At 62.4% G+C, this 22,170-nt stretch overlaps 1 protein-coding gene across 1 annotated transcript in view; it reads right to left on the reverse strand.

Annotated features, from left to right (window-relative positions):
* Positions 1-22,170, reverse strand: part of KIF1A (kinesin family member 1A) — a 35,749-nt gene that overhangs the window by 12,250 nt on the left and 1,329 nt on the right. The window contains exons 2-26 of the mRNA XM_035544614.1: positions 19,440-19,590; positions 16,030-16,106; positions 15,754-15,933; positions 15,276-15,341; positions 14,953-15,131; positions 14,551-14,662; positions 14,122-14,199; positions 13,757-13,822; positions 13,548-13,565; positions 13,170-13,245; positions 12,991-13,069; positions 12,770-12,912; positions 10,777-10,910; positions 9,621-9,700; positions 9,261-9,336; positions 7,189-7,268; positions 6,825-6,931; positions 6,540-6,623; positions 6,277-6,457; positions 6,122-6,194; positions 5,792-5,885; positions 5,113-5,261; positions 4,225-4,403; positions 3,987-4,124; positions 2,953-3,210 (exon numbers count right to left, since the gene is read on the reverse strand). Of these exons, the coding sequence (XP_035400507.1) occupies positions 2,953-3,210; positions 3,987-4,124; positions 4,225-4,403; positions 5,113-5,261; positions 5,792-5,885; positions 6,122-6,194; positions 6,277-6,457; positions 6,540-6,623; positions 6,825-6,931; positions 7,189-7,268; positions 9,261-9,336; positions 9,621-9,700; positions 10,777-10,910; positions 12,770-12,912; positions 12,991-13,069; positions 13,170-13,245; positions 13,548-13,565; positions 13,757-13,822; positions 14,122-14,199; positions 14,551-14,662; positions 14,953-15,131; positions 15,276-15,341; positions 15,754-15,933; positions 16,030-16,106; positions 19,440-19,545 (2,813 nt within the window). The 5' untranslated portion in view covers positions 19,546-19,590. The remainder of the gene's footprint in view (positions 1-2,952; positions 3,211-3,986; positions 4,125-4,224; positions 4,404-5,112; positions 5,262-5,791; positions 5,886-6,121; positions 6,195-6,276; positions 6,458-6,539; positions 6,624-6,824; positions 6,932-7,188; positions 7,269-9,260; positions 9,337-9,620; positions 9,701-10,776; positions 10,911-12,769; positions 12,913-12,990; positions 13,070-13,169; positions 13,246-13,547; positions 13,566-13,756; positions 13,823-14,121; positions 14,200-14,550; positions 14,663-14,952; positions 15,132-15,275; positions 15,342-15,753; positions 15,934-16,029; positions 16,107-19,439; positions 19,591-22,170) is intronic.

Here is a 22,170-nt window from a genome sequence, read left to right on the forward strand (position 1 = left end):
CCGGCGGCCGGGTCCCAGGTCACCACTGAGGCCGCGACGGCGCTGCAAAGCAAAGCCATGAGGGGCAGCCAGGGCCAGCGCGGGGCAGGGAGCAGGCGCGCCTCGCCGGCCGTCCCCTCCGCTGCGGGCGGGAGCGCGTCCTGGGGAGGGGAGGGGATGGGACTGCGCCGGTGCCGCAACAAGCCGGGAGGAGGACCGTCGTGGCAGTGACGAGCTGGAGGACGGGGGCAGGAGGTGCTGTGAGAGAGCTCGGGGGTGCTGCGGAGGCAACAGGGAGCGGGCGAGGCGAGGCCGGGGTGGGGAGGGAAGGGGCGAGGGAGGGGAGGGAGGAGAAGGTCCTGCCTGGGGCCCCGGAGCCTCCAGAGGTGAACCTGCCCTGGGCGGCGGTGGCTGGAGGTGGCTGGGGAGGCTGCGTGGCGTGGCTGGTGGCACTGGCGGCGTGCACGTGTCCCCCGCCCCGTCCTGCCTGGGGCCTTGGGGTCCCGGGCCACCCGCTGGGACATCACCGGGCGAGGTGCCACCCCGGGGCTCCGAGGTGACAGCTGAGCTCCCGGGGACCTCCTCCTGGCGGTCGGGCTGGGGACAGGCACGTGGCCGTGCGGTGCTCCCCATCCCTCAGGTGTTCGGCCTCCTCTTCCTGCCTTCCTCACGCTGGCGGCCAGCTGGCTCGGTGCCTCCCTCCCCGGCTGCGAGCTGGGGACCGATTTTGGTCCTTTCTGCCCAAGTCGCAACGTTTCTTCTGGCGCACCGGTGGTGGAAGCACGCCGTGCCCTCGGCCCTGCTCTCCTGCAGCATCCTTGTGCTCCGTGGTCAGGATCCTGATGGCACCCGCCAGGACACGTCGGCTTTGGGAGGCTCCCGAGGGGGCTGCAAACATCTCCAAGCAGCTTGGCTTTGCTGCTCACGGCTTCCTAACCTCGCAGGCATCCAAACAGCATCCGAAAGCACGGCGGGGCTCTTGCAGGAAGGCCGCAGCCCTGCATGTGAAGCCCAGACCTTGAGGTTCAGAGGTTCTCCCTGCTGCTGTAGCTCTGGCCGACCTCAAACTGCTGTCTGAGCCTTTTTCCACCCAAAGAGACTCCACGAGGGACTGAGGCACGGAGCGCGATCCCCCGCCAGGCGTCCCTCTCTTGCCCCATCTCTTCTTGGAGGCCAGCAGGGCCGAGGGGCTGGAGCAGACACGGGTTGGGGAGCGCCCGCACGTCTCTCTCCTGCCCCAAAAACACCGGGCAGCTCATCGGGATGAAACCGGAGTGAGGTGGGGGGTAACGGAGTAAGGGAAAGGATGGAGGGGAGGGAGGGAGGGAGGGAGGAGGAGGGAGGAGGGCAGGGAGGAGGGGGACAAGTGTGTCACTAGAGGAAGGAGGGCAGGGACACTAACCACAAGATTGGTGAGGTGCAAAGATGGCATGCTCAGACCAAAGAAAAGCCTTTCCAAAGTAAGACAAAAGTGAAATAACCCCAATTTTCGCTAAAGCTTTGGAGAGAGAGAGCCAGCAGCTGAAAATAAAATTAAAAAAAAATGAAAGAAAGAAATGAAAAAAAATAATCAAAGACAAGGATCCAATCATAAACCAATCAAAGCACACTTCACAAGAAATGTGGCCAGCACAGCTGCTGCGCAGGGAGCCAAACCCGGGGCAGACTCAAAAGAAGTTGGGAGAGCCCGAGGGGACGACCAGGGGGACCGTCCCCCCGGCACAGAGCGGGGCCCGTGGCCATGGAGGCTTGCTCGGCAGGTCGGTGGGTTTGTTTTTGAGGTGCCCCCAAGAGTTTTGGTTTTGGTTTTGGTTTTTGAAAAAAAGGAAAAAAGAAAAAGAAAAAAAAAAAGGGCGGAAGAACCCAGCTCTTTCGGTCTGAGGCTGCAGGGCTCTTACCCCACCTCCTCCCTCTCTGCCTGAGCTGCTCTGTCTCCTCCCCACCTCGCTCCCCGCGCCCCAGGTTTTAACACAGTGAGGAAGAGCAGCCCTGGTGGGGGGGGCTGCCTTCAGTGAACCCTCCCAGCCCCTGGAGTGGGGGCTCCGGGTCCTGCTCCAGGCACACGTCCCCTTGTCCCCTTGGGAAGACTTCTGCAGCAAAACCAGGGAGGCCAGCATCACCCTGCCCGCATCAGGAGGGCGTTTTGGGGATGGGTGACTCGCAACTGAGTCTCAAGGCACAGCTGGAGCCTGAGGGGTCGCTCCAGGCCAAGAGTGGCTGAGCCCAGGGCTCTCCTGGCAAACAGGGAGGAGAAATCGAGGCTCTCGTCCATTCCTGCTCCTGCAGCCCAGATCCCTGTGTGCCGCCATCCCTGAGCATCCCCTGTGCTGGCGGCTGCCAGCCTGCGGGAATAGCCCTGAGCTGCTCATGGGGCACAGGCAGCAAGAGAAAACTGCTTTCCAGAGTCCTCCTTCCTGATCCCAGGCTCCCCTCACTCCCATGGCTCCCCCAAGCCACCTGAGCGCCCCCCAGTCATCCCAGGGGCTCACGCTGACTGGCACAGCCCCATTTCTCCCTGCTGCGCTGGGACAGCTGCGAAACTTGTGGCCTCACAGCACCTGCACACCGCTGCCCTGGGACAAAGACGCAGAGCCGTGCGCTCACAGTCTTCACTGCGACTGGCAGGAGGTGACCCTTTCAGGGACAAAAAGGCCCAGACCCCATAGCACAGGTCCTGCAGCACACTGGATGCCAGGGAAACGGTGACCTGATGTTTTTGGGGGCTGCCCAAAGCAGGGACCTGCCTAAGGGGTCTCGCGCTGGGTCAGCGCGCTCACTCTGCCTCCGCGGTCCCTGTGCCCTCGGCGCCGTGCTCACCACAGCCCTACCTCGGTGGCCGCGGCGGCTCTCGTGGCCAGCCAGCCACCCCTGCGCCCGTGGGATGCCCTGGAGGTGGGGGTCGTGCCAGAAAGCAGTTCCCTCATGCGAAAGAGCTAGTTCCTTCCCGGCATGCTCTCCTAAAACCTCACCAACCTTCCTACTAAACTGAACAGGGGGGAGCGGTCGTAAAACGGATCCCGGCCATCACACAGCGGGCACTCCGGAAAGATGTCTTCCTCCAGGTCCTCCGCCTCCTCCTCCTCCTCCTCCTGCCCCTCGTGCTGCTCGTCAGCAGGCTCGGTGATGTCGGAGTCGGGGTTCGAGAAGGTAGGGGAGGGGGTGAGATCAGCCATGCGCTCGCTCATGCATGTGTTGAAAAGAGGAGAGCTGTTGCAGCCAGAGATATCTGAACTAAGGTTAGTACAACAAGATAGAAGACAGGTTAACACCAGCTGTTCCAAACAGAGAGAGCAAGAATAGGAATTTTGCTTTGCCTTTTTTTTTTTTTTTTTCGGTTTGGTTTGGTTTCTGCTCAAACCGAGGGATGTCGGGAAACAGAGACCTGCCCGTCCAGCACATCTTTAAAGGAAGCCACCAACGGCCATCAGCTATAAAGTGTAGAAAAAAGAGTGACCCAACAAACTGGTGCAAACACGGGGATTCCCGTCGCTGGCTTTGCAGGCAGTGCAGCGCAGCGGGGACAGAGCACAAGACACGAGGCTGGGCGATGCCCCACCGCCGAGGGGAATCCCGCTGCCGGCAGTGCCATGGCATGGGGTGACACCTCTGCGGCACACACATCTGTGTGTCCCCACCGGGGCTGCCTGTCCTCGCCGCCGGCACCGCGCGGGGAGCACATGGAGACGCACGGCACGGGCGGCACAGACAGATGCTTGGACGCGAACACCTACGGCCGGGCTCACAGACAGGCGGCAGGCACGGTGGCACGGGCTCTCTGCCCACCCCTGCCTGCAGCCCCTCTGCTGGCTGTGCCCTCCCGCAGCTGGCAGCCCCTGCGGGGTGGCACCGCTCCGTGGCAGGCAGGAGGGTGACCAGCCACCGCGGGGTGCCAGAAGCAGGCGCGGCGGGGCCGTCACGAGCAGGAGGATGGCTTCCTCTGGCAGCAGTGCTACCCCAGGGGGACGCCGTGCCCCCGAGCTGCGTGTTGGAGGAGACAAAGCGCTCACCTGCCAACCAGCCTGAACCACGGGAAGCGGTCGTAGAAGGGATCTCCGCCGGTCACCACGTTGTCGCAGTCCTCGATGACGCTCGAAGGCACTTCTGCTGCACGGTCGTACATTTCGCGCATTAGGTCCAGGCGCTGCCTGCGGGCACAGGGACACCGGGTGGCTGTGAGAAACCAGGCCGGGGCCGGCCAAGCCCTCCCACTCTAAGCCAGCCCGGCGTGGGCGTCTCTTGCCCCACCTGAGCTTCTCCAGGGTCCAGTAATGCGTTGCCCCGTTCTTCTGGTCCTGCACCTCCACAGCCACGATGGTCCGGGGGAATGGCCGCTTCTCCCGGTCCTTGGCAGCATCAGGAGGCAGCAGGTCGGGAGGGAGAGGCGAATACAGCGTGTCCGTCAGGAGGACAAACTGGAACTGGACCTGGAAGGGGGTAATGAGGGATGGCGACCTTGCCAAGAGGACCATGGCACCGTCAGCCTGGGCTGTCCCTGGCATGTCCCCGAGCAACACCCAACCATACACACTTGTCTGGCTCAGGGCTCTGCTGTGGGTGCCATGCAGAGTCACGGAGCAGCCCTAGGACCAGGCAGAGGAGGAGGACTGCACACCGTCCTGTCTAACAGGAAAACTAAAAGTGGCCTTCAGCAGGCTCTAATGGAGGACAAGGAGGGGCCCTGCAGCAGGGCTCACCCTGAGACGTGGCATGCACTGAACGCAGGAACACTTCAAAAGGCAGGCTCAGAAATTCGTGCAAGAACTGCGTAGGGTTAAACACAGAAACGCTGCCCCTGGGTGAGGAAGCTCCCTGAGTCCTGAGTGAGGGGCAGCCAGCCCTGCTTCCCCCTTGGCCTCTGCCCTTCCCGCCCTGCTGGAGCCACTTCTCTCAGGCTTCCCAGGCATCGCCGCATGGGGACATGCACAGTTGTGTGACGGGGATGTGCTGCAGCCACCCGCTCTGGACTCTTAGCTCCCTGCCAGCACACAGCTTTGCGCCCACTCGCTAAGCCTGCAGTGGAAAGCAACAGCACCGTGCGCCCTCCAAAACCCCAAGGGACTCTTGGGGCAAAACTCCCAGCAATGCCACAGCAGTGACAACCAGAAGCTTTGGCTGGCAGTAGCAGGCACCCACCTTTTTCTTCAGCTCCACACTGATGGCGTTGGCTTCCTTGAGGAAGATGGCGTTGCCCCACAGCAGGTCACGGAGGGAGGTGAACTGGTACCACTTCCACTTTCTGAAGGCCCAGAGGGCGAGCTCGAACTCCCGCTCCGTCCACTGCACTGTGGGATGCAGAGGGACAGTCACCACAGGCGTCCCGCGGCCAGGAGGAGGACACAGCACAGAGGTGCCTGTATGCACGGCACTTCTTCCCACAAGGAGCTTCTGTGCCCCACCGCGGTGCCGTGGAAGCAACGGCAATGCAGCTCTACCCTCCCTGCCGGCACCTGCTCGGCCATCAGGCAAAGGAGGTGGGGAAGGGGTTCGGGTGCAACAATGGACAAACCCATCACAAAAAACCCTCCTGGGGACTTCTTACTGACTCACCGAGGTGCTCTGCAGCCAGTTGTTGCACCGAGTTTTTTTGTTTGGTTGTTTTTTTGGTCATTATTCTAAATCCATTCTCTTACCGATTTTCTGGTTGTTTTTTATTAATGCCTCCTCGAAAGGGCTGACAGGATGGAGGTGAAACCCAGACCATACCATCTCCCCTCCCCAAATTCATCTGCAGGTAACGTCAGCGCACAGCACACAACACAGCCAGGCTGCCCACCCAACTCCTTTCATCCCTCCTTCCTCACCAAGCACTCACCTTCATCTTCAGGTTCTTCTTCTTCCTCATTGGCCTCAGGGTAATACCTAGAGTCCATCTGCTTCTGCAGAGCCTCCAATTTGCTCTCATAGTCCTGGGGAAAGCAGGGAGAATGATGCAGCCCACAAGATGTGATCTTCAGCCAACATCTGCACATCCCCCCTTCCCCTGCAGCCTCCTCCCTCCTCCAGGTCCACACAGATGGGCAGCCCCGGGAACGACGTATGGGTTTGCTGTCATCTTGAAGATGCACCAAGCCACCCCACAAATTTCTGCTGGGGCTTGGTGGTGCTGAGGGAGCCTGAGGAGGAGCCAGGCCTGGCCACCTACCAGCCTCTGCTGCTCCAGAAGGTAATTGGCCTCCTCCCTCTCCCGCCGGTACTGGTCCTCCAGTTCCTGCAGCCTGGGAGGAGCAGGGAAGATGGGGATGAGTGACCTGGGCTCCTTCCCTCCCCTTCCTCCCAGCCCCAGCCCCACCTCCCCACCTTTGCTCCATCTCCTGCTTCATGTCGATGCCCTGCTTCTCCAGCAGCTCTCTCTGGGCAAAGGCCCAGTCCACGGGCTCGGCGGGTGTCTCCGCACACGGTGTCCGCTCCCGCTCCTGCCGGGCCTGTTCAGGGTGGTTGAAGCGGAAGACGTGGCTCTTCCCCATGATGATCCGGTTTCCTGTGGTGGGGACAAGGGCTCAGGTTTAGGGGCAGGGAACCCGCGCGGGGTGGCGGGCCGGAGCACCCTCCTGGGGACCCACCTGACCGCAGGACGCTGGGCTCCGTCACCTTTTTGCCATTCACATAGGTGTCGGCGCCTTCGCAGGGCTCCAGGGTCACAATCACTGCGTGACAAGCGGCAAGTGGAGGGGCAGCCCCGGGTCCCCAGGCACATCCCCACCACCGCCGGCAACGAACGGGGCTGGCAGCAGCGCTTGGCCAACCTCACGTCAGCCACAGCAGGCCCCAGGACTAAGAGGGGGATATGAACCCTCCTAGGTCCAGGATGAGCCTGGGCAGCTGGAGCCCCTCAGGACAAGCAGTACCTTCACCGCCCGTCCTTGTGTCGCTGCGGAAGAGGCAGTGCTCTTCCTTGATGAAGTGCCCGCTGAGAACAATGTCCTGCCTCTTCTCTGCATCTTCCCGACCAACCCTGCCAGGGGAGAGACAGCTTGAGCCGGCTCCGTCCTTCCTCAAACCAGCCCCTCCGTGAGGCTCCACCCAAAAATATCCTCTGGGCTCACACCAGCAGCCCTTGGTGCACAGCAAGACTAATGTCCCCTTGTGAGATTTCCCCGGACACACATTTTTCCCAAGCGGCCGTGCCCCTTTGGGGATGCCTGGGGAAGGTGCAGGAGGGCAGGTGCCCACCAGCACTGAGATACGGGCTCTGCAGGACCCGGCCCTCACCTGGTTATCCCATCCTTGATGTAGTAGAGAAGGCACTCAGACATGAGCGGGTCCTCGTTCAGGTTGACCAAGTGGGGCGTCTGGGGGAGGCAAGGACAGAGTCACCCTGGTGCACGGCAAGCCCCCAGCCTCGCCACGGGGCCCCCCAGCTCCTGCAGCTGCCCCGACCTAACCCAGCGTGGACAAAACGAGGGCTGGACTCCAACTCTGCACCTCTACACGCTTCCCTGCTTTCCTTTTCCAAGGACCGAGGTCTGAGCAACTTTTCCTTGGTTGCTTGGGAAACTTTGTGTTGTAAGCAGGCCCAGCATGGAGCTGGGAGCTGTACAGGGAGTCCTTGAACGGAGGTGACTGTGTGTCTGCTATGATAAGCAGGTAGCCAGGTGCTATCACAACCCCCAGCTCCGTCACAGAAGGTGAGACGGAGACTCTTCCTTTACAGCAGCTGTTTCAGGATAAGAGGAACTAAAAGGCCCTGTTTCCCTCCACGGATGGCATGGGGACAGACGAAGCACCCAAAGGAGCAGGTCCCAGCCCGGAGGTTCATCCAGAGCCAGCAGCAGAGACCTGAAGCCTTGCCCCAGGTTGGATTGCACTCCCTGGTCTCCCTCCTGTGGGTTCCCTCCCACCGTGTTCCTCCCACGAGCCACAGCCACTTTGCTTCTGATGAGAGGGAATTTACTCCCGGGGCCACGGAGCCCTCTGACCGCAGCCCGCTTGGCTCGTCGCACTGCCAGCTGCTGCGATCGCGCCTTCAACCGGCAGCAAAGTCCTGGGAGTATCAACGGGTGAAGCTCAGTTTCCCAGAAATAAGAGACACAGGACGAAATGTGGTATCAGCCTGCTGGCACCCAGCATGCAGAGGTGTCCCTGTCAGGAGAAACCCTGATGGATGCAGGGGACTCACTCCAAACAGTGCAGGAGAGCTGGAGGTGAAGGGAAACGCAGGCTGTTCTCCATGGCCGCTGGCAGGAATAATGGGCCACAGCACGTAACCTGCAGACCTCTGGGCAGACACGTAGCCCCTGGGTCTGAGAGAGAAGCACTGAGACTGTTTTAGTTCGCAATTTCACTCCAAATTTGCAAGGTTTGGGGAAACGGTCACCCCAACGATGGCATATGGCAGGGCAACAATGCCCGGCTAGGTTTTGCTCTCGATCCAAATGGGTTTTGTAGGCCTTCAGTGCTAACTTTCCTTGCCAGCAGCTGCAGAAGTCAGGACAGTTGTCACCCACCAGAGAGCCGAAGAGCAAGTCGGCACCAAGACCAACACAGCAAGGCCACCTTCCGGACAAACCTGCTTTGGGGAATAAACCCCCACGCTTCCTACGCACACATCGGGGGGCCTAATGGGCAGCGGCTGCGACGGCAGATGGAAAACAAAGACAGCAGTGTAAAACCTGTCGGAAGAGCCACGCTGAGGTCCCAAAGGGCTTGTTGCTGTTTGTCCTGGCAGGGGCTGGGGGCAGACCCTGCTCTCCTTGCCCTGCACGTCTCGCAGGACGCTGTCTGCCAGGGGCACTTAGCCCACCGCAGGCGCGGGGTGCCGAGGAGCGTCAGGGCTGTGCTGCTGCTGCTGGCGCCTATCAGGGCTCGCGGCCAGATGAGCTGCTGGGGGCACGGCCAGCTTTTGCTCCAAAAACGCTCTCTGGGATGCTATATAAAACAGCGGTATTTAATGCTCCTGCGCCTTCATTTCTCGGCGAGGATGCAGGGTGACAACACCATGTGATACCCCAGGGTGTTAACAGCTGACACAGAGCCCAACGCTACCACGGTTCCTGAGGCTCACCGGTGTCCCCTGGGTGGGGACGGCATCCTCCACGTGCCAGGTGATGGGGAATGACATTGAAAATTTAGCCACGCGCTTCTATCGAAACAGCCCATGGTGGATGTACAGGGGTGGCACTGAAATGTCCATCACAGGTTTCATAGCAAGGAGAGGCCAGTTAACACCTCTGAGAGCTCAAGGGAAATATTTGAGGCTGGCCAGCAGTGGCAAGGTAGGTTTGAAGGGAACCGCGTGGGTACAAACCCACCCTCATCTGCCAGGGAGAATAAGACAATCCTACCTTTTTAGGAGAGAAAACACCCAGGGTGCCTCCGTCCTCCCTCATGGCCACCCCCATCTCGGCCAGCAAGGCTTCCCTGCAGGAGCAGCAGGAGCAGAGGTTGTCAAAGACACTCTGGACCCCACAGCCACCCGCCTCCACCCACCGCACGTCCCCACTGGTGGTGATCCAGCCTGGGTAATGCCCCATGCCCGCCAGGTGCTGCAGCCCTGTGCAGAGTAGCCAGGGCAGGGCTGGAGCCCACGTGGAGATGGTGGATGGTGCTGAGGGGCCTGGGAGGCACCAAACTGCCCCCATCCCATCCCACGTGCCGAGAGGCTGCAGGCAAGAAGAGGGTCAGGCGCAGGGACCCTGACCCACCTCTCCATCCGGATTGCCTCTGTCCTGCGCAGCTTCTCCTCCCACGTCTCGTTCAGCTCGGCAATGATCTTCTCTGTTTCCTGGCGGGGTGAGCAGGGCTCAGCATTTTGTATGGCCCAGCGACCTGTGCACCTGGGCTGGGCTCAGCCCCCGAGGGAGCCGGCCCTGCTCTCAGGCTGCTTTCAAGGGGCTGCGGCAGCGCTGCGCTCGCATTTTCCCTTCATCCCCTCGCTCTGCTGGGAGTGCTTGTCCCACAGCAAAGGCAGCCCCGGCTGGACCCTGCTGCGCCAAACCCGCTCCCTATCCAGGGCACCTCGTGGCTCTGGGTCCATAGGATCACAGAGTGATAGAGTCTTCTGGGTTGGAAAAGATCCTCAAGGTCACCAAGTCCAACCATCAACTTGACATATTGAGTCCCATCCCTAAGCCCTGTCCCTAAATGCCACATCCACGCGTCTCTTAAATACCTCCAGGGATGGTGACTGCACCACCTCCCTGGGCAGCCTGTTCCAACGCCCAACCACCCTTTCTGTTCAGAAATTCTCCCTAATGTCCCATCCAAACCTCCCCTGACACGACTTGAGACTGTTTCCTCACTTGTCCTACCACTTGTCGCCCGAGAAAAGAGACCGACACCTCGCTGCAACCTCCGTTCAGGCGCTTGTAGAGGCTGGGGGGGGCTCCAGCCATTTCCAGCAGGGTCCTCCCCACCTGCAACTCGCTGTCCTCGTAGCCAGGCCCCGAAACTGGACGCAGCGCTCGAGGCGCAGTCTCACCACAAGGGGACAACCACCTCCCTGGTCCCGCTGGCCATGCTGTTTCTGAGGCAGGCCAGGATGCCGTCGGCCATCTTGGCCACCCGCGCACAACGCTGGCCCACACTTGGGTGACTGTTGACCAGCACCCCCGGGTCCTTTTCTGCTGGGCAGCTTTCCAGCCACTCTCCCCTGAGCCACAACGGGGTTGCGGTGACCCAGGCACAGCACCCAGTGCCTGGCCTTGCTGGATGTCGTGCGGCTGGATGCGGCCCAGCCAGCCAGCCCATCCCGGTCCCTCCGCAGAGCCCTCAGGCAGATCACCGCTCCTGCCCAGCCTGACAGCCCTCTGTCTGCTCGCTTCCAGAGGGAAGAGAGGAGCAGAACATGCCACCTCCTACCTTAAGCCTTTCGATGGCCTCTTCGCTGCCTGGAGCAAACATGATGCGCTCGTGGAGGCTGGCAACAGAGGCAGCGCGGCTGGAGAGAGCTGACAGGGAGGAAGAGGGGCTGATGCCGGCAATGGCGTTGGTCACTGTGGAGAGATTGTCATGGCGTTGGCTCAGCTCTGCCCCACTAGTGCCATTATTGTTCTCAAAGTCGGACACATCTACGGGCGGGGAAGGAAAGGGACGGGACGGGGGGAAGACACAAGGGCAGGAAGAAGGAAGAGAGAGAGAAAGAAGATAGAGACAAGAAAAGCTGTTGGGAAAAAAAAAAGTGGCAAGAAGAAAGACAAAAATCAAAAGAAAAAGGCACAGCATTGGCAGAGCAGGCCAGCAGCAGGGCACGGCTCCCATGCCTTGGCCCCGGCCTGGGACTGTTGTTGGCAGCAGCGCGGTAATGGCCTGGGAGCCCTTCCTGGCCTACTGGGGGTGCTTTGTGGCAGCACGGGGTGCCCGAACTGCCCCGGCCACCCTCCCCCCGGGCATGGGGCGCTCTGCCCTGCCCTGCTGCCCCATACTAGCTGGATTTGGGGGTGACCGGTATTTGGGGAAGGCAAGGAGAGACGGGTGCCCCGCCCTACAAAGGGGCAAGCCCAGCACCCTTCCCACGGCGAAGGGAGGCAGCCCAGCTGCCAGCGCAGAGGCTCACGGGCACAAGCTTCCCCAGTTGCAGTACGCTCTCGCCATTTGCCCTGGTGTCAGAAATGCTGTTCTGGCCCCGAGAAGTCGCAGTGAGGAGGAGACGGGACAGGGGCACATGCTCCCGGTGGCAGCTCAGCCCGTGGCAGTGGGGACGCAGTCTCCAGCAGCCTGGGCAGGTGCCGGGTCCCGTCTCCCAGCGGGATGCTCGCAGCCGCTTCCACTGCCCGACCCACGCAGAGATGGGTCGGGATCCCTTATCTGAGGGCCACCGCTTCTAGGGGACTGCCAGCTCCCGATGGAGAACAAGAGCCCCATCACTTTGTGGAGCCCCCCTGCCTCCAATTCGTCCTGTTCCTCCGATGCCCCCCGAATGGCCCTCAGCAGAACTGGTCACTGAGGTGTCCCAAGGCCACTCGCACCACACTGTGCTTTGCCTGGCGCTTTTTTCTCCCAGGAGCACGGACCGTGCCCGCACAAGCAGCGCCAGCAACAGCAACCAGCCCAGCAGCAGCAACAGCAGCAGCAGCAGAAGCAACGGGAAACACAGTGACAGCATGGGAGAGTGGGTCCTTATGGTGAACGCACCGCTAGCGCCCTGCCTGGCAGATTTGCAGTGCCTCACCCTGCAGAATGCATGTCCTGGGCTTGGCGAGGGCACGGGCGCAGTGCAGAAATGTCCCTGTGCCACCCGTCCCCCCAGCAGGGCACCAGGCTCCACTGCTGCCCCTTCGCTAGCGCCCTGGGGCCAGCTCTCGCTGCCCTTTCCCATGCTGCACGCATGCTCCTTGGCACAGCCTGAGCCTCCCAAAAGCAGAGAAGCAACACAGAATACCAGTGATGGGGAATACACACATTTGGATCCTTCCGCAGCAGGATGGGCTAAGAGAGAGAGAGGGCAGGGAGCAGGGGGGAAGACAAAGAAAACAGAACAAGAGTGGGTTCATCTCGGTAGGATTCATGGCAGCCTGAAAGCACGGGGAGGAGAGGACACGGACCCCGAGCATCCTCCTGGCGCCTCGGCCGGGCGCCCTGTGGGATGCTGGCAGTGGGAAATGGGGGGGGGGGGGGCAAGAGGGCTGCTGGGGCAAAGCAGCTCCTCCGGGATGGCACACGTGCGTGCAGGGCCCGCCAGAGGCGTCCCAGCAGGGGTGGTGGCAGTGGGGGGACGCAGCTGTGCCCCCTGCTGCATGGCAGGGCGGACGACAAGATGGCCGAGGCGCAGGGCAGGACACGGGGTGGCTCTGGGGACGTCCCCTCCGAGACACCAGCCTGCCTCTGCCCAGCGCCGCCCTGGCGCGGTACCTACTGTCAATGATGTCCCCGAGACCCTGGGCGTAGAGAAGGTCACGCAGGCGGGCCACCTCGTCCTTCAGCTCCCGGATGAGCTTGTTGTTGGGGTCCTCATTGATGACGGCGTTGCAGCGGATCTGCTTGGCGCGGTCGGCATACCTGGGGAGAGGCACAACCCTGAGCAGCTGGGTCCCAAAACCTCCCGTGCCCTCGTCTAGCTCTCCATCCAGAGCCTACCTTAAAGTGCTGAGGGTCTCATCGTAGTTGATGTCGGCGGGGCTGAGCGCAGCGACCATGGCGGTCCTGGAGTTGCCCCCTGCCCGGAGAGATGCCAGGCTTCAGCAGAGCGGCTGTCCCTGCGGGGGCCATCACCCCCTGCCTTGCCCCCCCACCAAGCCCTGCGCCCGTGTCCTCACCCAGGTTCTCCCGCAGCAGCCAGGTTAGCACCGAGTCCCGGTAGGGGATGAAATCCGTCTTCTTCTTCTTCTTGTTCTGGGGAGAGGGAGCAGAGGGATGGGCTGCCAGGCTGTTCGCTCTCCTCCAAGCAAACACCGCGGCCGGTGCCAGCGCTGTCCCCAGCCGCACTGGGCTGAGCAGTGGGCACCCTCGATGGGGGACGGCTCTGCCGGGAGGTGTCTAACGAGGGCTGTGCAGCAACCAGGACACAAAGGGATCTGCCCAGCCCACAGGTGCCCAGGTGGCACCTCACCCCTAAAGGGCTCGTTGCAAACCACCCCGCAACCCACTTCCACCCTTGTAAACCCAAATCCACCCAGCCCTGCCCGAGCACATACCTTATTTGGCCCTGAATCCTGCAAAGAAAGCAGAGAGACTGTTTAGCTCTGTTGCAAGCAGAAGAGAGCAGGGGGGAGGGAGGTGACAGCGAGCTACTCCCCTCCTCTTCACCCAGCACAGGACCCCAGGTGCTCCATCTCTGGGAGCTGGGAGCTTGGGTGCTCCATCCCGGATGGCTGGGCGTCCCACCCCCCCTCCAGGTACCTACCATTTCGGCCAGAGCAGAGATGACTTTCCCCAGTGTGGTCAAGGACTTGTTGATGTTTGCTCCTTCCTGGTGGAGAGACCAAAAGCCCACATCCTCAGGCCCTGTTTCGGAGCAGCGCTAAAGCCCGGTGCACCGAGAGGATGGAGAAGCCCCAGCACAGGGTGGGCAACCAGCAACTGGTCTTACTGGGCAACCAGCACCTCCCAGCTGGGGCTTGCGGACCCTGCTGGCACTGGCACTGGACAACTCTCAGACAAAACACCGCTGAGGATGTGGCAGTTTCCAATCTAGCGTGCAAGGAATCAGGCAGGGAAAGGACAAGTGGCACCCAGGGACTGCCTGCCGGACCCGCGCCACGCTCTCACCTTCAGCCTCGTGCCCTTCGCACCGGTGGAGTCAGCTCGCTCGCTCCCAGCCAGGTCCACCAGGCTGATTTTGCTGACCTGCAGGCACAGACAGCAGCTGTGGCGGGCTCGGCTCATGCCTAGCGCGTGGGCAAACTGCCCCCCACCACAGAGCTGCGCCGTCAGCAAGGTGGGAGAAAACACCTTCAGCAAACGTGAGCCTGTTCTGGAGGCGGAGGTGGGTTTGACCAGAAGCAGGGCTCGCATTCTTTCCAGAAGTGATAGTGGCCACATGGGGCCAGAGATGTCCCTCCACAGTGGTCTGGGAGCCCAGAGTGTGGCTGGGACTTAACCCCATCACGTTTCAGCCCCGCACCAGCCACACGGTGTCCCCCCAGGCACTGCGGCACACGGAGCCCTTGCAGCGTTCCCCTGGGGCTCTGCCCCCACCTTCTCAGTGGTGATGTTCGTCTCGGCATCATGTCGCTTCTGGGTGAAGATGATGTTGAAGACGGCGTGTGAGCGGCTGCTGGTCTCGTTCATGTTGGTGGCAGCCACCGTGCTGCGGGGAGAGGAGGGCAGAAGGTGTGACACTCTGCAGGGGACACCAGAGCGGCTGGGGACAGGTTGAGGACAGGGAAGGTGATGGGAAGGCCACTGTGGCCACGAGAGGACTCTGGGCTCCAGGAGTGACCGGTCAAATCGGGTCACATCCTGCCTCGCCTGGGGACCTCAGGCCCTGCCCACAGCACCAGGGACACAAGCTTCAGCCCACGTGTAGGTGCCTGGGGAGACTCTTTGGGGACATCTGGAAGCCCTTCAGATCCTGGTGTTCTCCTGCTCCCCACTCACCGGGCCTTGTTCCCTGAGTCCATGAGATCCTGGATGTCATTGTAGGAGGTCACAGCCAGCTTGGAGAGGTCCTCAACATAGGGGCCCATGAGGGGATGCTCCCTCACCCGCAGGTTCCCCTTGTTCTTGGGGTTCAGGAGGTCTCTCACCCGCTCGCAGTATATCTCCATGTAGCTCACCTAGGGACAGCACGCGCGGGGCTCTGGGTTTCACTCTGAAGTAACACACGGCCGGGCGCACGCTGCCATCACGCCAGGCCTCCATCAACCCATCCCGCCCCCGGGAGGCTCGGGCCGGAGCAGGCAGGAGGCGCAGTGCCTTACCTCCACGGAGTAGGACATGTTGTCGTTGGTCGTGTCGTTGATTCGGGAGAAGAGGTCCTCACACAGCTGCGGGGGAAAGAGCCAGGCTGCTCAGTCCCTGAGCAGAGGGATGCTCCACTCTGGGGCAGCCAAGCCACGAAGATTTCCACCTTCTTGCCCCAAAAGCCAGAGCAGCAGCGATGGGACAGCTCTTGCCGGGGTGGCAGGAAGGCCCCTGATAATGTGGAGGGGACCAGCACCTGCAGAGCCTCTCCCTGCTTTGTAGGGACTTGGGCACAGCCCCTTGCTCACATGAACACCCGCCTCACAGCCCGACCAAACCTCTGCTCCACCCACCTTGAGCCCTAGGGCCTGGGTGAAGCTCCCCGTGGTCCCCCCCGACCTGCAGCTCGTCTCCCCCGCTTCTCCTTCCCTCCCAACCACCCTTCTCCCTCGGGCACCCCGCTCAGGTTAGGGGGAGCCTTTCTCCAGGAGGTACCTGTGGGATGATGCCTTGCTGGTCCTTCTCCTGCTTCCCCATCATGGTGTAGGATTTTCCAGCCCCTGTCTGCCCGTAGGCAAAGATACAGACATTATAGCCTTCGAAGGCATGCTGCAACATCTCCTCGCCAATGTCCCGGTACACCTGCTTCTGGGATGCATAATTGATGTCTGCAGGCTGCAGAGAGGAGAGAGGAGCGATCAGAGGAGGCCATCCTGCTGCATCCCAGCCCAGCTGCGGGCTCCAGCCAGGCTCTGGCTCCCCGCTGCTTACCGTGGTGTGGGACCAGTAGGAATAGTCAAAGCTGAAGCTTTTTGGTGTCTCTTTGGGTTGCTTCGGGTTCAGGATGGCTGGGGACAGAGAGAGGGATGTGAGGAGACCAGGTGGTACCATCGCCTCCTGCATCCTGGGCAGGCTGCGACGGGCTTGGTCCCAAACAGTTCCCTGCGGGCTGGAAATCAGGACGGGGTCCCTCCAGCTCCACTGCGGGGACCAGGGAGAAGGGCAAAGGCTCTCCAAAACGCCCCGGTGAGCGTGGCTCAGGGAAGCTGCTCCTTCCCTTGGGCTGCCTCCTGCTCCACCACGCACCCGCAGCAGCGCTGCAGGCACGGAGGTCCCAGCCCTCCCTGGCCCCACAGCCCTACATGGGGGCCACGAGTGGGGCAGGAGCAGCCGCGGGGGGCCCTGCCTCCTGCTTGCTCCGTGTTTTATTTTCAGTACCTGATCTCCCTGCAGCAGCAGGGTGATTAATGCCCTGTGTTAAACCACCAGCGGAAACAAGAGCCTGCTTTTTCCCATCCCCTGGTGAAAAGGACGTTGCCATGGAAATTGGAGACTGCATCTCTTCTCTTTCTCACTCGTTCGATGCCTTTTTTTTTTTTTTCTCCTTTCTCCCCACCCCGTAGAGTGTTTATGATGTTTTTTTCTGAAATAACAGGCACTCGGAGAGATGCGTCAGAAGAAACCCAAAGCGGCAGGGCAGTCACGGGATGCGGCACTCAGCCATCTCCGGTGACATTGAAACGCCCTTGCGGGTCAGGAGGGGTGCCACGGCCCCAGCCGGGCTGCATGGGGGGGCTGGGGGGCACAGTGCCCACGAGAGGGGCACTCGGCTCCCTGCAAGGGCCCGCCAGGGCGCGGAGGTGGCAGTAGGACCAGGGTGCTCCCAGCCACCAGCACCGCCACCGCTGCGGTGCTGGGGCTTTGCCGAGCAGCTGGAGGAGCCGCACAAATTCACCCCGTATCACAACGTCTCCCCCAGGGTGGGACGCTCGGCTGCTGTCCTGCTGTGTGTCCACCCGCACCCCCCCCAGCACGCCAGCAGCGTGGCCTGCCTGCACCGAGGCACGCGGTGACCCAGCGCACTCCTGCTCGGGATGGTTGGGGGAAAAAAACACTACTTGTTCTCCTGCGCTCCGTACAGGCTGGGTCCTAAATTAATGATGAAGCCTGCCCACGAGTGCCAGGGTCGCTAGGGAACGGGCTCGGCCGTATCAGATGGACAAGCATGCCCTTGACCACGAAGGTGACAGAAGAGGCGAGGGGACAGGAGGTGAGGGGACGGGAGGAGAGCTGCCACCGCTCCTGGTCCCAGCACGCCAACACGCACTCGCCGCGTGCAGGGTCCTGCGCTGGCCAGGACAGACAGGGTGACAATAGCCAGGGCGGACAGGGTGCCGCTGAGCTGTACGTCTGCAGCCGGACCAGAGCCAGAGGCTGGCTATAAAGGCCAGCAGGGCGGGAAGCGGGGTCAGGACCAAAAACCGCAGCAGGGAGCTGCCGGCAGCCAAAGCTCATGGCCACAGCCCAGGCTGCGCCTCCAGGAGAAGGGGCTCAGACGCCCCCTGAGCCGCCACCAGGCGCAGGTCCCTGTCGAGACCCGGACCTGGGTGGCACCGTGCCTCCCCTGGGGCCGGGGATCACCCAGCTACGTGCGGGGCCCCTCTGGGCAGAGGTGGCTGCAGGGGCAGGCAGAGCATCTCCGGTGCCTTCTGGCCAGATGTGCACGTTGTGGGGCCGACGGCCTCGCGGCGCTTTGGGACTGCCCCGGGGGGAAGCCGAGGGGTGGATGGGAGCCTCGGACGTGCGGGGGCAGCAACGGGAAGGGGCTGGCTTGGGGAGGCTGCTGCCGGCACCGGTGCCGTCTGTGCCGGGCACGGGGCTGAGGAGGGGCCGGGGATGGCACCGAGCGGCTCCGGGTGCCTGGCAGCCCCAGCTGTGGCCGCCCAGCTGCCTGGGGGGGGGGGCAAGTCCCCACCCTGGACGGGGCTGGGAAATGGAGGAGAGGAAGCGTGCCACGACCCGTTGTGTCTGCCCTTCCGTCCCTGAAGCTGAGGCACTCTCTGTGCCCCTTTCTTTTCTGGTTATTTGCCACTGAGTGGATGGACGCTGCCGGGGGGCTTTCCCTCACCGCCCTTCCTGTTACTGCTTGAACCCCACCTGTGCGTGGGGACCCCCGGGGTTTCGCAAAGCTGGCCAAAGGGGAGGGGGAAAAAAGGAGGCGGGGAGGAAAGAGAGACAAGAGAAGGAGCAGGAAAACATCTGGAGATATCCCTGGGCTTTGCGACAAACAAGGGACAAGTATTGAGCAGGATAAAGCAGAAAAACCACGCAGAGAGAAAAAAATCATCATATTTTAAATCCCTGTGTTTTGCCATGACAACTAACATCTCACAAGGCCTCAGGCTAGAATGAAACCCTGGAGAGCAAATGTCGGGGGGGGGGAATGCTTGGAAAAACGCCTGGGCTGGCAGCACCGCGGCCGGGCTCCTCCTGCCCCCGGCTCCCAGACCCCTGCCATTCAGCGCCGCGCTCGCCCTGGGGGACGCGGCTCCAGCCGGGGAATATTAATGGGCTCATGGGAAGGAAGCCGGGGTCCCCCCCCCCCCGTCCCTGCAGCACCGCCACAGGAACAAAGCAGCAGTGTTGGTGGGTGGGTGGCCACCGCGAGCCAAAGGGGGCGGCGGCTGGAAATTTAGGGGGAAAAAAGGGCTGCAGAGAAGGTCTGGCTCCTTCCTCCTCATCTCCCTTCCCCAGCCGCCCCCTGTGCCCAGTGGGGCTTAATGAATTACGCCGAATTAACTATGCAGAGCACAGACCCCCTCCAGCCACGCCAAGGGGATCAGCCTGGGCTTTGTCGATTCATCGCCCAGCGGCTGCAGCGGGGCGCGGGGGAGAAAAACCTCGCAGTCAGCAAAGGGCCGGCTGGGAGCTGTGGCCGCGGCGCCCACGTTGGCGGAGGGGGGACATGCCCGACTGAACGGCTGCCACGCTCCGAACCTGATCCTTCTCGCACCCTAGGGACCCGCCAGACGCCCCCAGCACGTCACGCTCGAGCATCCTCGCCGGCGGTGCGCGCCACGGGGGTGGCTTGCGCCGGCGCTTCCCCCGCCGCCGGTGACGCAGGAAGCTCCAGCCCAGCGGGCGGGCGGGCGAGAGTTATTTTCGATGCCGTCCCATCTGGAGGCTTTCAGAGCCAAAGAGAAGGGACGCGGCCACCATTTCCACCACGAGCACCTACGGCCTGTTATTTAAAGAGGGGTCGATCCCTGCTCCAAAGCCCTGCCCCTCCATCGCACCCGCACGGCGACTCCCGGCCCTGCTGACGCGGGGACGGGGCGTGCGTTATCCTGATCCCCCCCCCCACCCTGGTTTACGGGGGTGGCCCCCGCGACGGTACTCACTGGTGGTGCTTCCCGACATCTGGATGATGCATTTGGACTCCCGGCTCATCTCCCGGGAGTTGAAGGGCCGGACGCGCACCGCCACCTTGACGGACGCTCCCGCCATCGCGCCAGCCGGAGGTGGTGCTGCTAACGGGGAGCGGCGGCTGTCCTGCGCGGGGGAGAAGAGGGGGTTAGGAGAGCTTGCGCGTGAATCCCCACATCGCGACCCTGCCGGAAAAATGGATGAAAGGCCGAGCCCAAATCGAGCCAAGAGGACGGGGTTTCCAGTGGGACTAAACCCTTTGGGAACCCAGCACCAGTGCCCGCCAGCCACGCGCCCCGTGGTACCCCTTTTGGGTTCCCACAGCCAGGGACAGGGCTACAGGGCACAGCCAGCATCACACCGGCCCCCAAGGGCAGTTCTTCCACCCCGGGGGGCCGACCTCAGGGAGCAGCTGTCCCCTTGCCCGCAGGTGAGCCCACGGCCCCGTGCCCATCCCCAGAGCCTCCTGCCTCCAGCCCCTGCACGGCAGGACCACGGGGAGGAAAACCAGCACATTTCAGCTCAAGGGCAGGTGGCAGGAGGAGGCTGACGGACAAGGTCAGACTGGATGATCTTCGAGGTCTTTTCCAACCTGAGCAATTCTGTGACCCTACGGCAAACATTTCCGTTTGCCCGTCAGTGCACTCGGTGCGGACTGACGGCCCCGACGTCCTGCCCCGCGCCGCAGGGCTGGCACTCGATAGCTATTTTCCACTTAATCTAGCTGACCCAACGATCAATTATCTCACCAAGCAAGGGGCATCTCTGCCAGCAGAGCCCCAAAAGCCTCCGGGAGCGGGCAGGAGAAGGCACGAGGGCAGCACAGGAGCAGGGGCATGGAGGAAGGGGCAGTGCCTGCAGGAGATGCACGGGGCAAGCACTGGCCCGGCTCCGGTTCCTTGAACCGCATCTAGTGGCAACCAGAGCAACGCAGATGGGTCCTCCTCAACACAAGACGGCCTTTCCCGTGGTACAAGTGAAAATAGAACTCAATTTGTGGAAAATGTGGAAGAAAGAAAAACCCACATAACAGTCTCAAGAGACAGGAACCGCTTTGAAAACAACTGGGTTTTGTCAGTTTGGTTTTCGGTCCCAAAAGGGGGAAAAAAAATAAAAATAACAACACATGTGCTCTGCCCAAAGGCAGGTATATTCATGGTGCAATGGAAAATTTGCAGCCAGACACTGGGGACAACAAACAATAAACTATGACCAAAAGGAAAGAGGAAAAAAAAAAGTGTTTTTGTTTGTTTGTTGTTTACTGGGGGGTTGGTTTGGTTTGTTTTTTTCTGCAAAATGACATGATATATCGCTGGGTGGAAGGGCTGCCGGGCCATTTCCCCCCGCAGCCCCCTCCAGCCCCATTTCTTCCCCCGCAGGCTTCCCCAGGTGCTCCCCTCACCGCATGGCCTCGTGCTGCGGCCATCCCTCCCCACGTGCTGTGCTGGTGCCCCTCGGTCCTGCCAGCTCGGGGTCCCACCCCGGCCTGACCCTGGCCTCGTCCTCGAGCTAAAACTGTGCCTTCTGCTCCCCCGGAGGCCCCGTGCCCAGCACGAGCTGACTGCTCCAGCCACCCCCTTGCCTCGCCGCTATTCCCAGCCCCGTGCCCGCTGCAGAGCAGCAGCCCGGGCTCCATTTTCTGCCTTGAGCTGCTCCATCCATTTCCTTCAGCTTCCTCAGCTGCCAGCGCAGCCTCCCCCTCGCCCCGCTGCGCCTTCGCGGTCCCAGCGCTGCCATTCTCCGACCCGCGGCTGTGCTCTCGCCACGGCATCGAGACAAAGGCTGCCTGTGCCTGAGCCAGGCCGGTGCCGGGCCGCAGCCCCTTTGCGGGCCTCCTCCTCCCCATCATTTGGGACGGGGGTCTCCGGCCAGCTGGAGCCCCCCACAGCCATGGGGCTGCCCCATAGGGAAGCCCGATGGACCTGGAGCTGCGCTTCCCCGGCAGGGCCCGCTGCCCCCAGCCACGAACCCCTGGCACCCTACGGAGAGAGGTGGGCGCGTGGCGGCGGGGAGCACTGCTTCCAGCCCCCCCGGCCCCACTTGCACGGCCGGCCGACGGCTCACGGGGCCGGGCTGGCAGACAGAGCGCGGCCCCTGCCCAGGGAGGGTCAGCCAGCGCCCGCTTAATCTGCCGTCGAGAGAAATTCAATAGCGCAGTCGGGCGGCGCTGGGAGCTGGTCCAGCAGCCCGCTCCCGGCGGGATCGGGGTGGGAGGCACGGAGGGAGCCCCCCGTGGGGCCACCGCAGCCGTGCGGCGCATCCCCTCCCGGCAAACCTCCCTCTCGGCCACCCCCAGCCCGAGAGCATGAGGGCTAGAGAGCAGCAATTAACGGGATCGGCTAAGATTAATTGGGCAGGGATAAGCCAGAGGGGGCTCCTGTAATCCCGAGGCTGCCCGCGCCAGCCCTGCCCCACCCCACCCTGCCACCGCCAAGGTGACCAGCGGGATGGGGCGCGCTGTCCCCCGGCGCCACCCGTCCCCCAGTGCCACCCGCAGGTAACACCTCCCAGAGGAACGCCGTGGGGACTTGCCACAGCCCCTTCAAGGAGAAACCTGTCCCCTGGGTGCTGCGGGGTGCCACCGCTCCAGCCACAAAAGGCTCGCCCCTCCCTAGCCCTGCGCCCCTCCGGGGACCCTCCCCACGGGGCTCCCGCTACCCCCATGATGTGACACAGCGGGGGCCGGCCACCTGCCCCTCCCAGCTC

This window comes from Cygnus atratus, chromosome 9, assembly GCF_013377495.2.
Source record: "Cygnus atratus isolate AKBS03 ecotype Queensland, Australia chromosome 9, CAtr_DNAZoo_HiC_assembly, whole genome shotgun sequence".
Taxonomy (NCBI): Eukaryota; Metazoa; Chordata; class Aves; order Anseriformes; family Anatidae; genus Cygnus; species Cygnus atratus.